Source organism: Filicampus tigris, chromosome 12 (assembly GCF_054856515.1).
Source record: "Filicampus tigris isolate MCC_2025a chromosome 12, RoL_Ftig_1.0, whole genome shotgun sequence".
Lineage (NCBI taxonomy): Eukaryota > Metazoa > Chordata > Actinopteri > Syngnathiformes > Syngnathidae > Filicampus > Filicampus tigris.
In genome coordinates this window covers 6,950,963-6,966,710 of record NC_141228.1, presented here as the reverse complement: position 1 = coordinate 6,966,710, position 15,748 = coordinate 6,950,963, and the positions used below count along the sequence as shown (strand labels likewise).

Genomic DNA, 15,748 nt, shown 5'->3' with positions numbered 1-15,748 from the left:
TGGTGCTGTTTTGTATAAGAACTCAAACGCTAGAACTAGAGTAGACAAGGAGAGGCAAATCCCTCTGTGCGAAAAAAAGCAGCACTTATGTGAAGGTTAGGCAGTCGTGGTGGGGAACTGACAACTTTTTTTCTTGAAATTACCCTCCCACTGTGGAGTTAGTTGGGCTGTCAGAGGTGTGTAAATGACACAGTGTGCTGTGTGTTTTCAGGTTATTATGCTGCAAATAAAGTCATTATGAAGCCCAAATTACAAAGTGTGTCCAAAAATTTCAATAACTATTGACACAAAGATATACTGTACGCGATTCAAATCTTACTACAAACGACAAGTTTTTCCCTTCCATGTAATCCCCTTGGAATCTAATGCACTTTCCCAGACTTATCTACTACAACTTCCAACGCTCCTGGAAGGAATATCCTGGGATCCTCCGTAACTCTAACTGGGTAGGGACCCACTTCACCGAAAGTCATCTTCCTGCAGCACTTCACATTATTTTAACTAACACTGTATAGAATCATAATATGTATTAAATGTTGCCCACTCTGCATCCATTGCAGCCTGATCATTCTGGAAGGGGGATTCCCAAATCTTTGGTCCCCTCTCAAGGTTTCTCATTTTTCCCCAGATGGGTTTTTTCAAGTTTTTCCTTGCACTCCTAGGAGTTAAGATCAGGGGATGTCGTTTATATGTGGTCAGCTATGGGCATGTAAAGCCCTTTGAGACTTTCCTGTGATTAAGGGCAATATAAATACATTTGACTTGACTTTCGTCACAACCATGTTGATGTTCTCCACATCCCATCTTGAAAATGGGTCCCCTTGATCACTGCCTTGAGCTTGTGAAATGTTTGATACACCTTGTATAATTAAGTCAAGTCAAATTTATTTATATAGCCCCAAATCACAAAAAAGTCTCAAAGGGCTTCACATGCCCACAGTTGACAAATATTAACGACATCCTCTGATCTTAAAACGGCCACAAGAGGACGGCCAATACTCATATCGATAAGGCATTCTGATTAATTAACTAATTAATTTTTCGTTTTTAACTCTCAGAGGGCAGCCATTTTGTCACTTCTGTCGACTGAAAATGACATGACAGATGCTCAGGGCTCAGATAAAGACCAGTCATGGCTCAGCTTCAGACAACAGGTGAGCTGTGATTGGTTATTCCACAAACACAATATTTATCAGAATGCCTTGTTTCAACAAGCGGACCTGCATAGAACATATTCTTGAAAAAAATATGTTTGGGTTGACATCCCCTTTAAAACCCGACCCGGTTAAGAAGCACATCAAGATTGACAAGATATACACCGTAAATGAGGGGACTCTTATGACCATTCCATACGCTCATTAAGTAGATTAATCATCATAGGGTGACTTTGCCCAACCTGACATGACAGATGGATTGTTTCACAAACCCAAATTAATGAGGGGTGAGAAACTATTACAACAATGGCAGGTACTTTCAGGAAAACTGGAGATTGACCATTATACTGTAATTGTTTTTTTCAAAATACGGACACAAGGTTTAAATGAAACAAGTATGAATCACATCCCATCACACATACACATACCACAATGAGATGCATCAAACATGAGGATGGGGAGATAATTGTTTGGAAAAAGCAGGGATGGGCACACTGATCCCCATTAGCTCCAGAAAAAGGCCTTCTGTTGTTTCTGGAGACTCATCAAAGTTACGGGCATCACTGCAAAAGCTGCTCTGTGCTGCACTATGCAGGACTGACAAAACAAAATATTGGGAAAATATGAAGTACCAAACATCATGTATATTCTCTTATCAATTAAGAATTGACTTTTTTTTTTTGCTAGTACTTACTTATGATGGGTTTGATCATTAAAGGTTATGTGATGCTCATAATCACTACTGCCACCTCTTAATCAGTGAGACAATATAGCTAATAATAGAGGAGGAGATCATTACAGATCACTTGTTGACCATCCCTGCCATGCATTGCGGTGAGAAGGGAGGCGCGGGTGTGTATGTACCTCTCACGGTGTAGTGGGTACATTTTATTGTTGGAAGGCAACTCCTCTGCAGCATATTCAGAAGAAAGTCAAGCACACAAGATGAAAGAAGGTAAGATTGTTAGGCAAAGAATGACATTGTACACAAGTAGTCAGAGAGACGGTTCAGCAATATGCAGTGGAACCTCTAAATCCTGAATCTGAGTGGGATTCTTTTCCATGGGAAATTTAATTGAAATTGGAAGAGAATGAAGGGTAACAAATCTCCCAGAATAGATTTTGTTGGACTTTAGAGGTTCCTCCTTTGTGAACAAAGTATGAGTGAGAGGTTATTGGGAACAGTTATTTCACACATGGTCTGTCCTAAGATACTTCTGCCCCAGTGTATGCTAAATGTCATCATCTTCATCAGCTAGGCCAGAAATGGCCAGAGGCAAATAATTGCACTGCTTAGGCCGGGTACACATATAGAGATTTTTGTCATTTTGTGGAGGATTTTTTTATCTTTGGCAGACCCCACTGCCAATTGTGTGTGGGGTGCTCTGATAATCTCAACACAGCTCCCCACACACATAAATATTCTCTTCCACCAGCAGTCAAGAATCCAGTCCCGCAAGGGAGACCTCTCGCATAATCACACGTGGCTCCATAAACACGGAGATGACCAAGATGACAGATTATGCGCCGATGGTTGTCGAGTGTTTCCGAAGAGGTCTGCAGCCAGGCACTCTTTGGGTCAAGATCATTGCAATATTTTTCAAAGTGAGCGCTTATGTACTTCTGGGTCAGTTTGGCTATTGTAACCACTATCCTCTAATGCGCGTCTGTTTTAAGAAACAGCAGTTTGTCACGTGGACAATGCGCGCATGAAAAGACAACTCTCCATCTTTGTTGCTTTTGTTTGGAAGCTGACCCGGAAGTACACAAACATCAACGTGCATTTAAAAAAATGTAAGTTATATCGCAATCATTGCGAGGGAACGTAGTTTTTGTTTTTTTCTTTCATGTCAACTCAGGGGCTCCATAAATATCACCCGAATGCAGCTGTTGTAGCCTCCAGCACTCGCGACCTGAGTGAGGGAAGTGGTTCAGAAAATGGATCAATGAACATTGGGTAGGATATTACTTTTGTTTTATTTAGTCTGAGATCTTATTTGATTGGCTATATTCCGTCACGTCACAGTTTACAGTGTTCACTAGTCCAGGAGAACTTGGCCCCCCCACACAAAGATTTTTGGTCGTACATATTGAACATGTTCATTATTTATGACTGTTGGCCCCGACTGGCTTTGGATCCTATTTTCAGGACCAATCCATTCTTAACACACCTCACACATAGGGATAATTTATAAGACTTCTAAGATTGTCGGGCGTTTGACATCCTTGGTTGGAAAGATTGCAAAATTGGGACAAAAACAGCCCGATTGTCTTTATGTGTGCACCCAGCCTTAAACAGCTGAATGTCAGTGTTGGCTGACATTTGCCTTGTTGAGATGTGAGGTGGCATTCACAAATGCCAGTGGATGTGGATTATCTGATAATGCGTCTAATGTTTGTGGAGAGAACTCTGATGTGATGTAAGAGGGTCAATGGATGCTGTGTTTGTGTGGAGGAGGGCTGGCTTGACTTGATAATTTGTCAAACGTAAAAGGGGAAGAAATAGTACTAGTAGTACACTTCAACAATCAGTAGTGGCGAAGAAAATCCCAATGCCAAACAAAACAAGTAAATGTGATTGCTTTCTGCCCATTGTGCTCTTGCGACCATTTGAGTTCTGACTATAGAGGAAACTGATATACTACAGAGGCTGACAGTGTGTTTGAACCAAACTATTGGCAGCAAACATAAGCCAAACCAAATATACACTCTACAGCTGAAGAGACACACAGCACAGCTTGAGCTTCCGCGTGCAAATAAACCAAGTATCCACTTTACGGCAAAGCGGTCCAGTAATGTTTGAGTGTGTGCGGTGGGTACAAACAGAGGAATAGAAAACAGGAAATTAGTCTAGTGCTGTAAACTGCACATATGCGTAACCTCCCTGCTTGGGTGTTTCATCACATGACAGTGAAGTTGGAGTAACGTGAAACCATGTTCAAACCATGAAAGTCCCGAACATGGTAAATAATATCTTTCTACATTTCTACGTCAGCCATGACCACGCTTGACCTTCCTGGGGTCACGCGGGTCAAGCTGTAAGAATCAGGTCACGCTTTTAAATTAACAAATGCAGCATTTTCAAACGACAACAGAGATGTGTGCTAAGTCGTGCTAATTTCCAACCGATAAATTCACTGTTATAATGTCCTCCATTGGAACAGTACAGCCCAGACTACAACAGTAGAGGGAACAGAAGACGTCAAACTTACCCCATGCTCCGAGGATCTTCAAATGAGAAGTGAATGGCGAAAGCGTCTTCACTGAAACCCCCCCCTGTCTATTGTCGAATCTCGATCTCCTAACTGTTAGTGATTTTCCAGCAAAATGCTCCTAAGAATTTTCTGCGGGGTGGGGGGTAAATCACTTCCGACTCCCCGTTTTTCTTCCAACAGGAGCGGAGTCCTCTCTTTCTCAAATCAGTTGTAGTCCAGCCTGCTTCCCTTTGTCCGCGGCTTCACTGAGCCAACAACGCCGCGGCTGTGACTCCGTGCGTAATTACGCACCGTGAACTGTGTGATAGCTCAAGTATCCACACAGAGACAAGAAACCCGACGAAAGCCGGGAATCAGAGCGCTTTTGGCCAAAGTTCCTCCGGAACTTGAGCTCGGTTCTTCTCCCGCCTCTCTGTCAAGTCACACTGGGATCCCACTAACACCCATTGGTGGGACCTTGGAGCATTATCAGCGCCATCTGCTGGTCTGAAAGCAAAAAAGCATGAAGCACCCCGCCCCCAATTTCATCGCCAATGTCAGAGTGTCAAAGCAATACGTACACAACCAAATAAATAAAAGGAATCCAAACCAAGATCCCACTTTTATTATTCTGCTTTTATAAATGTAATAAAGAATAGCTGATCTGAGAGGTGATTTCAAAATGTGCTTATTATGGTACTTGTACTTTGCAGGTGTATGCTGCATCATACTGAGAGCTGTTATTCACATTTTGTTTTCCTTATTTAACGACTTAGGCCTATTAGGGATATTAGAATAAAACTCTCGGCAGGAGGCAGTACAGTTCTACACCATTGCCAACAGACAGATAGATAGATAGATAGATAGATAGATAGATAGATAGATAGATAGATAGATAGATAGATAGATAGATAGATAGATAGATAGATAGATAGATAGATAGATAGATAGATAGATAGATAGATAGATGGATGGATGGATGGATGGATGGATGGATGGATGGATGGATGGATGGATGGATGGATGGATGGATAGATAGATAGATAGATAGATAGATAGATAGATAGATAGATAGATAGATAGATAGATAGATAGATAGATAGATAGATAGATAGATAGATAGATAGATAGATAGATAGATAGATAGATAGATAGATAGATATTCACCTCTTCAATTTCACCTCTGATGACCTGATCTGAACACCCCACAATCCACAAAATGTCACTTGTCAGAACACTACACAAATGCGCAACAATAATCACAGACCCGGGAGACAGAGTACAGGAGGAAAAACATATACAACACGCACTGTAAAAAATGCTATCTACAGTCGGCAATAACCAATGGAGCAGGACAGGTCAAACAAAAAAACCACAGCGCTCAGCGGGGAAAGAGAAAACAAACAAATAAACAGGAACACCAATGCGTGGTAACACTGCCATGCATAAGAGGAGTCACTGAACGCATCCAACAAGCGAGCAATGAAAAAATATAACATAAACTCACCTTTCAAACCACACACAAGACTCTGTCAAATACTGGTTCATCCCAAGGACAAGATACACGCAGAAAACAAATGCAACATGAAATAAATACCCTGCCAATCATGCAATAAAACATATTTATCGGGGAGACATGAAGGAGTTTTATCACAAGAAAGAAGGAGTATAAAAATCAATGTGAGAAGGAGACAGCAACTAGACAAACAAGCGCAATAAAAGAAAAGGCACAACAGGAGCACCACAAGTCAGCCATCACCGATCACTGCATTTTCTACACTGTCAATTTCAATAATTTCCTGTTTTTGAATAAAAGGATGGAAATTAAAACATATTTTTTAATCTGATTATTGATTAATCGACACAATAATCAACAGATGAATCGATTATTAAAAGACTCGTTAGTTGCAGCCCTAATTTCACCACAACGTATACAGCAAATAATGAAGGGGGAGAGCGAGGATAAGATGAGCCTTTGACTCATTCTTTATTTAATCTTCACAGCTCATTTCCTGCCCCCATGAACATTCCAGCTGAGAGATGCTTTAAAAGAATTAGACACACCTTATTAAATATGATTTGGAGACACAAGTGGCTTTTGCTTATGAGTGCTAAGCAGAAGAACAGAGTCAAACAAAATGGATAAGCATTGAGAGCAGAGTGTTTGCACAGATTTTTTGCTCAATGGTTTCTTTGCAAGGTAGTATAACAAAAACATGAGATCTTATTTACAGTATTCTGGAGGACAAACTGAACAAACCGGCCATTGCTCACCACTGCATCCATGTGTATTGACACAAATGTGTTTCTTTGTTGAAGTTGTTAAAAAAGACAATGAAGAAAGAAAGACAATGGCATACAGGAGCTGAAAAAATAACTAATTGCAGTTATGATTTCAGACCAAACATCATAATGACACTTAACTGCTATAAGCATAAAAGAGTCAAACACAGCATGAGCAGATGATCTTAGGGCAATAAAAAGGCACTTCAATGAAGCAGCAAGAATACTAAATTAGCTGCATGAGTTTTTTCATTACTTTCCGCATCAAAATTGATCACAGAATCCCTGCACACCATGGACAATCAGATATGGATGTTTGAATCAAAATGTCTGTATTTAGAAATATAAGGACGCGTCCCGTATTGAGTTGTAAAGGGACGCACTTTGTCCCGTAATATTGTGAGAGTAAAAAATAGTCCGTAAAATGTAGATGGAATCAATGAACAACAATTGTCTTTATATGACAACTTACGGTAATGGTCCTAGGACCTCTCTGCCCTATGACCAATGAGCTGACAGCATATTTTTACACAAGTATGACATTACCAAATCCGCTTATCCTATTGGTCGAGGTAATGCCATTTGCCAAACTCGATAGCGGAAGACAAACAAAGCAGCGTGAAATCGGTGAATGACACAGTGACACTCCTTCGAGCAGCAATGCGACCGGCAGAAGCACAAGTCCTCCGCAGAAATGATTGCAAAAATACAGAGGACTCGAAAGCAGAAAACACATGGGTCGAAAAAGTGAGAGAAAATATCTATCGAGTTCACTGCACTGTTTGCCAGCGCACATTTTCCATAGTCCATGATGGACTGACTGACCTCAAACAAACAGGCTTTCAGTGGTGGAGACATACGGAAGGCTCAACAAAACTAGGGGAACCCAAGACAAATTTGTTGTCCACCAGGTAACGCCAGAGCTAGATATGGTATGTACGGTATGTAAATAATTATTTTTTTTAACCCTCTGATCAAGGTTAATATGGGAATGTGCAATTAATGTCAGCATAATAAGAAACATAATAATTTTGGGCTGCAATAGACAGTTACATTGAACAGACAGGTAATTAATTGATTGATTGACATTGATGAATAATAGCTAAAGAATACACACACACACACACACACACACACACACACACACACAGCCTTACATTAATTACAAGTTCAACCAGATATGCATAATGTTTACTGTACAGGCAGTCGATATACACCATCCATCCATCAATCATCTTCCGCTTATCCGAGGTCAGGTCGCGGAGGCAGCAGCTTCAGCAGGGAAGCCCAGACTTCCCTCTCCCCAGCAACATCTTCCAGCTAGCTCTTCTGGAGGGATCCCAAGGCATTCCCAGGCAAGCCGGGAGACATAGTCTCTCCAGCGTGTTCTGGGTCGTTCTCTGGGTCTCCTGCCGGTGGGACATGCCCGGAACACCTCACCAGTAGGCGTCCAGGAGACATCCTAATCAGATGCCCGAGCCACCTCAAATGGCTCCTCTCAACGTGGAGGAGCAGCGGCTTGACTCTGAGTCCCTCCCGGATGGCCGAACTTCTCACCCTATCTCTAAGGGAGAGCCCGGACACCCTGCGAAGGAAACTCATTCCGGCCGCTTGTATCCGAGATCTTATTCTTTCGGTCATGACCCCCAGCTCATGAACATAGGTGAGAGTAGGAACGTAGATCGACCGGTAAATTGAGAGCTTCGCCTTTCGGCTAAGCTCCTTCTTCCACATCACAGCAGATGCTGCACCGATCCGCCTGTCGATCTCCCCTTCCATCCTACCCTCACTCGCGAACAAGACCCCAAGATACTTGAACTCCTCCACTTGAGGCAGAATCCCATCCCCGACGTGGAGAGGGCACGCCACCCTTTTCCGACTGAGGACCATGGTCTCAGATTTGAAGGTGCTGATTTTCATTCATAAGATATACTACACTTTAATTATAAATATAATAGAAAAACAGTCAAAAAATGTTTTATTTTTCTATTTTATGATCGTTCTTCATCCAATCAAATTTGTTTGCAAAGTTCTGGTGGGCGGGACCAGAGCCAGCAGTCTGGTTCTGCCAAAGCAGAAAGCTCTTTGCCCTTGGAAACACATAACAAAAATTCACTTTGGATGAAAATACAACCTTTTAAATTATGGATTAATAAATATATTATACAGTATATATGAATTAATTGCAGATATCAATACTTTAGCTTGAGGATCCATACCAAAATTGAGCACTCTGATCGGAAAATCGATATTTTGGTATCGATCTGCCCAACCCTAGTTGAAGGCAGTCAGGTCGGCCGTCCCTGCCGATGAGGTGTCCCTTATTTATTTTTTCCGGGAGTTGGCAACCCTATATCCACCTTAACATACAATGAACTAGCAATCTCTTTGTTCTCACGAGTAAGACCTTTCAACACACTAGTAGAATGACTGTGCCTTATTAGAAATGTTTTCCACTAGCGCCTTCCACTACTACATGACATTTCTATACATTACAGGGAAAACATTGGCATACTAGTGTGCACTATTTGACATCAGTGCACTAATACTTCTACTGAAGCACTAGGTGTAAATTAGTACAATTTGATGTCATTAGCAGTAGGGGTATAGTAGCACAGTTGTCAACCAGTGCACAGTTTTGCCTCACTAGTAACACATAGTTGACCTGCTAGAATGCAAGTTATCCTACAAGTGAGAACAACGAGCATACTAGTACAGTACATGAATCTTTCAAGCTGGATATCATCAAGCCGTCAGAGCAGTTATTCCATATTGAATACAGTATTGCACACATAAGGAAAGAAAAAGTTGTTTATTTGATAGCCTTCTAATCCGTGTCGCTCGGGCACATGAGTAGGACGACTGTTCTACTCGACTGTTTCACTAGTACTAGTATTTGTTTCATTACGAGGGACACTTTTGGTCCACTTCTCAAAAATGTCAAATACATGCCCAAATAAGTCAATTATCACGGACAGATATGGAATAAATGTGATTATGTTCTCTTATAGTCTTTATCTGTATAAAAGCTGAAAGCTGTTTGAGCATTGATAAAACATATACAGTAATATTGTACAAAACCTGATTCATCCACACTAACACTTTGGATAACGCATTCATGTTGCTCCGCCAAGCGACCAGAAACGGTCAATACAACAGGAGGGCGGAAGTGTCGTCACCTGCTTCGACAGTCGATAGCTTGCTCGGGTTCAAGCCTGAGAAGCAGACCCTGACGACTCAATGCACTTAGTTGCAACACCATGCCCTGACAGCGTTTCCCATTTATTCTCTGATGATATCTTGCAAAATGCTCAATGTGTTTTCTGGTGTGCTAGAAGATGGCGAAGTCGGATGGCGGGGCTATCGCATCGACACATTCGCTGAACAGGTGAGCGAGTCGGTGCTGAAGGCTGTAGCTAGTCCTCGGGGGACGGTGATGGGTGTTTTTTCGGCATCGCCTTTCTTGTACCCGCCTTCGAACCATGGCAAGAATGCAGGAAACACTGAGGATCAATGCGGGCCTCCACTCTTCGCGGATGGGGCTAGGCTAGGGAAAGTAGGAGATATTGATTATTTAGAATCTCAATACATCTACGTTGGAATTGCTGTGAGCATAGTAGTGGCGTACAAAAACATGTAAATAGTAGATTCTTAAGTTACGAGCTAACTTAAGATCTACATTTGTGGACATTTAAATTGCATTGTTATTTTTTTAATGTTGCCTACATAATTTAATAAAGATGAAAGATGATAGTGGGTGATACTTACAACTGTTACAAAGCATCACACTCTTAAAATAAGTCAGTTTTCTACCCCAAAAAACAAACAAACAAAAAACACAACAATAACAGCAAACAAAAAAAGTTCGTCTTAAAGGGACAGTGTGTAAAATGCACTTGCCATCTCGTGGTCTACTAATAGAATGCAACGACCAAATATAAAAGCGCAAGCATTTTGAAGCACGCGCACTACGGTGCCTCAGAGAGACCACACTTATCAAGCTTACCACCAATTTCTTCAAGCAAAATGTCATCACAAACGACTAGTATTCCCTCAAGTCACGAAGTAAGTGCACTGCTCAACATGATGTAGTCATGATGCTGAGGAACTGTGTTCGCTGACTTTGTCTCCTTCGGGTACCTGCAGCAGAAAGATGGCGGCAAAATATGGCGCGACCTATGTAATATAATTAGATATTACCTCTCTTATATGGTATAAAAAAGTGTGTCGATGTGATAAACATTTTTTTGCATATTATTGAAATTAATAGTGGGTTTTTAAAATGATTGAACATTGAAAAATCAACACATTCTACACACTTCACCATCACTTTAACCATCTTCAGATGATGGCCAGTTGGCCACCTTAGCTAACATCATCCACATCCTTAGTTAAAAAGATCCTTCAATTCTACACCTAAAATGAAATTATTAATACATATGGTAGAATATAATCAGTATTTGGTTCAGTTTTTTGTGTTTTCTGAAAAAAATAAATAAAAATGACTGGCCATTATTTTAGGAAGGTGACAAAGTGTTTCAGTTTTGTGATTTGTAGAACAATAATACTGTCATCAAGACATTTCTACATGGTTGTAAAATATGCATATAGACTGAATGACATTGTGTACTAATACAAAATAATATATGCTGATGTACTATGCAGACTACTGTGCATAATTAAATATTCATTACAGTATTTCCAATGAAATTGTAATGGGTTGTGTGGTAATCCACTATACACTAAATTGCCTTGTGTAGCAGACCTAAAATGGCCACCAAATTCATCTGAAAATCTGAAAGTTACTGTATATCTGAGACAAGTTGATGGTCCCTTGTTTCACCCAAAGTGACAAGGCCTTTTTCTGTTTCAGTATGGCTAGCAAGAATAGCACCCTACGCTGCACGTTTTCAGCCCCCAGCCACAGTGCCACTCTCCTCCAGGGATTGTCAATATTGAGGGATCAAGGCCAACTTCTTGACGTGGTGCTGGCCATCAATGAGGAGCGCTTCCAGGTTCACAAAGCTGTGCTGGCCGCTTGTAGTGATTACTTCAGGTTAGTGTGGATCACAGGACTATTTCAGATACCATTTACGTTTTAAATTCAAAGTACTTAGCTGACACTCACACTCAAAGAAAAACACTTAGCGCAACTAGACTGAAAGCAATTTGATGGGGAGAGAAAGGTAATGCAATGGAAAATGTCAGACATACAAAAATTTCAAAATAATGTTCTCGAAACACATTCTGACCATAGGCCAAATATATGATACATATACTACCACCAGTCTCAGAGGATCTTCATTTAGTTGTTTCAATTTGTAGAAAAGAGCAGATTGTATACATGACACAAAACTAAAGCAATTTCAAATGGAAACTTTCCGGTTTTAAGAAACACTAAAAGAAATCAAGAAAAAAATGGTACACAGTAACAGTTACATTTTTAGAACAAGCATAGGGAAAATACATGCATTCACTCAATTCTCAGAAAAAAATATTGAATCGACTTGTAAATTTCCATTTCCAAAACTAGCACCTGTATCAGAGTAGATCTATTTGTTAGTCTGCAGTTAAACAGGAATGATCACACCTTAGAGAGTTGTTGCACCAATTGGACTGACATGAATCATGGCTCCAACACGAGAGATGTCAAATGAAAACAAAGGGAGAGGATTATCAAACTTCTTAAAGAAGTTAAATGTTGCAAAAGATGTTGCTTGTTCACAGTCGGCTAGCCAGAGGTGATGCAACAAAGTACTAGTGGTGTGTTGAAGTCTTCTTTTGTTGTTATGATTCCATATTTTTCCCCTCAAAATTGAATGTTACCATAATTTTTCCTGTAACTGTTACTGATTACCACATTTTTAGTGTTTCTTAAAGCCAGAAAGTTGCCATTTGAAATAACTTTAGTTTTGTGTCATTTCTGTGATCAGCTTTTTTTCTGCAAAATTAAACAACTGATTGGGATTGGTGATTTCATAATTTTTGCCAGGGATTGTCCGAACTTCACAAGTACAGAAGTCTGTATACCAGTACCAGGTAAAATAATTTATCATTAAAACTAAAACCAATTCACCCAATGTGACTCTTTTATGTGTCGCTTTGGAGTCACGAGCACCTAGGCACGAGGAAAAGAGAGAGAAATAAGTAACATTTATGAATGGGAATTAAATATAGAGAGTGTCTTGGTGTGGAAATCCCTCTGCAGTCCAGGCCTACAATATAAAGTTGTCAGCCACTTATGAAAAGGTGGATAACCCCCCTTACCGTTGTCATAGCAACAAGAACTCTGACCTTAATTACCAAGGAAAATAGCTGCAGAGTCTGATTTCAGCCAAATTATGAAAGATTTAACGTTAGCACTTGTATTTATGTTGCAGAGCTATGTTCACTGGAGGCATGAAGGAGTCAAATCAAAATACCATTGAGCTGAAAGGCTTGTCTGCCCGGGGCCTAAAGCATATTATAGACTTTGCTTACAGTTCGGAAGTCACTTTAGATCTGGACTGCATTCAGGATGTCCTTGGAGCAGCTGTCTTCCTCCAGATGGTCCCTGTTGTGGAACTCTGTGAGGAGTTCCTCCAGTCAGCCATGAGTGTTAAGACATGCCTACACATCGACCAGATGGCAACCACCTTCAGCTTGTCTTCCCTCAAGGCGTCGGTGGATGCCTTCACCTTTTGCCACTTTCTTCAAATAGCCGAGGAGGAGGACTTCCTGCACATTCCTATGGAGCGCCTCGTCTTCTTTCTGCAGAGCAACAAGCTGAAAAATTGTAGCGAGATCGATCTCTTCCACGCGGCTATTCGGTGGCTCCGGCATGATGAGTCTCGCCGCCCTCAAGCCAGCGAAGTCCTCTGCCACGTGCGCTTCCCACTCATGCGTTCGTCCGAGCTGGTGGACAATATTCAGAGGGTGGACATCATGGTGGAGGACGTGCAGTGCCGCCAGTACCTCCTGGAGGCCTTCAATTACCAAATTCTTCCATTCCGACAGCATGAGATGCAGTCACCGCGCACGCTCATTCGTTCTGATGTCATATCTTTCATTACCTTTGGTGGGACCCCGTACACTGACAACGACCGCACAGTAAGCACCAAGGTGTACTACCTCCCTGACATTGCTTCCCGCCAGTTTAAGGAGTTGACCGAGATGGACACAGGGTGTAGCCACGCGTGTGTCGCCGTCCTTGATAACTTTGTGTATGTTGTGGGTGGGCAGCATTTGCAGTATCGCAGTGGCGAGGGGGCTGTTGACAGCTGCGTGCGCTTCGACCCGCACTTGAACCAGTGGCTACGCATACAACCAATGCAGGAGGCCCGCATCCAGTTTCATCTCAGTGTCTTGAACGGGAAACTTTATGCCACTGGAGGGCGCAATCGATCTGGCAGTCTGTCATCTGTGGAGTGCTACTGTCCAAAGAGAAACGAATGGACCTACGTGGAGCCATTAAAACGCAGGATTTGGGGTCATGCAGGGACTCCCTGTGGAGAAAAGCTGTACATTTCTGGCGGTTATGGCGTCTCGTTGGATGACAAGAAAACTCTTCACTGTTATGACCCAACGGCTGACCAGTGGGATTTCAGAGCGCCCATGAATGAACCTAGAGTGCTGCATGCCATGATATGCAGTCGAGATCGCGTCTATGCTTTGGGTGGACGCATGGACCACGTGGACCGCTGTTTTGATGTGCTGGCTGTCGAGTATTATGACCCACAGAGTGACCAGTGGACCACCGTCAGCCCCATGAGAGCAGGGCAGTCTGAGGCTGGCTGCTGCCTACTGGACAGAAAGATCTACATTGTCGGGGGCTACAACTGGCACCTGAACAACGTCACGAGCATCGTGCAGGTGTACAACACAGAGACTGACGAGTGGGAGAGAGACGTGCACTTCCCCGAATCCTTTGCTGGAATTGCTTGTACGCCAATCATACTTCCACAGGCACATGTTGAATATCTGACCTCTTGGCTGTGAAAATGTGCATTATTCAGGCTGATATGATTCAAAATAAGGACCATAAGTGGTAGTCGTGGAATGAAGTCAGTTCAATTTTATTACTCGGTGGAGCTTCATGGCACAACACATTTTGATGCGGAGTTGGTACATCATTACTTGAGATCGCCTCACGTGTGTTACTTCCTTTTGTTGGAATTCATATTTTGATCATTTCACATTTGATTTGGGGCAATTTGATACAGCACATAAACTCCAATCAGTCATTATCAATAGCTACGTTATTGCTTGACAAGTTGATCATTTTCATCAGCATTTATCATGCAAAGATGAAATCATTTCACTTTTGACTCAAATAATGGCCTTTTAAAAGGTAATGTATGATTATTATTATTTATCCGCTGTTTTAATTCTTCATATAGTATGATATTTTTGTTGTTGTTTTTTGTTTTTGGAGGCGTTGCCTTGATTCAGCTCAGCTGTAGATCAATAACAATATTTCTACAGAGAACCACCAAAGTCCTTAACTTTTTTTTCCTTCTTACTGTGCTCATGTTTACCAAGGTCGAATCACATTCAATCTACTCTGTATAATTCCTGTGTGTGGACCTGTTGTAGCAGCAACCTGACACTTTTGTGTCTATGTGAATGTCAGTTCTTAAGTGCTTTTGTCTTGTGTAAGAAACGTCCGTGTCTCTTCATTAGCAATTATCTGTGATGTAGTATTACTATTTTTTAATGTTTGAGTTGATGTTCCTACCTACATTCAAATGATCTATCAAATTGGAAATTTGATTGCATTTTTCCAAAGCAGAAGGAAACATTATACTCAAGCAGTTTTTGGGAAAGTAATTGAAGATGGCCACAGACAGGAGACAATGACTATGCACAAGCGGCTAAGGATGTACATTTTAATGTGCATGTTGCCTTTTCAGCAAAAGCACATTATATTTTGAAGTGCAATATAAAGGGAACTCTCGTCACACGGGAATGTAACCATTTAATAAAGATGCATCTTGTTTTAAAACAAGTTCTCCTGTGTGTGTGTGCGTTTCTGTGTTCTTTACATGTATTGGAGTATGAAACCCTTTTTAATCTGCACTAATTACTGTATTTGAGTTTCGGTAACTGGCAGGAAGTACTATACCAAGGGTGTCAAAA

At 41.4% G+C, this 15,748-nt stretch overlaps 2 protein-coding genes and 1 long non-coding RNA gene across 5 annotated transcripts in view; 1 reads left to right on the top strand and 2 right to left on the bottom strand.

Moving 5' to 3' along the window:
* Positions 1–4,832, bottom strand: part of homer3b (homer scaffold protein 3b) — a 51,076-nt gene extending 46,244 nt beyond the window's left edge. For 2 of the 3 annotated variants that reach the window (XM_086047037.1, XM_086047038.1), the window contains exons 1-2: positions 4,367–4,832; positions 2,019–2,064 (exon numbers count right to left, since the gene is read on the bottom strand). In XM_086047037.1, coding sequence (XP_085903163.1) covers positions 2,019–2,041 — 23 coding nt within the window. In that variant the 5' untranslated portion in view covers positions 2,042–2,064; positions 4,367–4,832. The remainder of the gene's footprint in view (positions 1–2,018; positions 2,065–4,366) is intronic. The other variant, XM_086047039.1, reaches the window with a different exon arrangement.
* A 3,683-nt stretch (positions 4,833–8,515) lies between these two features.
* Positions 8,516–15,617, top strand: klhl26 (kelch-like family member 26). The gene is made up of 3 exons (XM_086048224.1): positions 8,516–10,019; positions 11,505–11,687; positions 13,012–15,617. Exons 1-3 carry the CDS (start codon positions 9,970–9,972, stop codon positions 14,606–14,608), a joined length of 1,830 nt encoding a protein of 609 aa, XP_085904350.1. The 5' UTR covers positions 8,516–9,969; the 3' UTR covers positions 14,609–15,617.
* LOC147138215 (uncharacterized) lies at positions 9,425–10,536 on the bottom strand. The gene is made up of 2 exons (XR_015089093.1): positions 10,400–10,536; positions 9,425–10,178 (listed from the first exon to the last, which is right to left on the bottom strand). It is a non-coding gene; the product is annotated as an uncharacterized LOC147138215 (long non-coding RNA).
* Positions 15,618–15,748: the final 131 nt, after the last annotated feature.

Excerpts from the sequence above, each read along its gene's own strand:
- klhl26 (XM_086048224.1), top strand. The coding sequence starts at position 9,970 with ATGGCGAAGTCGGATGGCGGGGCTATCGCATCGACACATTCGCTGAAC. Across the intron at positions 10,020-11,504 it reads TCGACACATTCGCTGAACAG|TATGGCTAGCAAGAATAGCA; the intron begins GTGAGCGAGTCG and ends TTTCTGTTTCAG. Across the intron at positions 11,688-13,011 it reads GCTTGTAGTGATTACTTCAG|AGCTATGTTCACTGGAGGCA; the intron begins GTTAGTGTGGAT and ends TTTATGTTGCAG.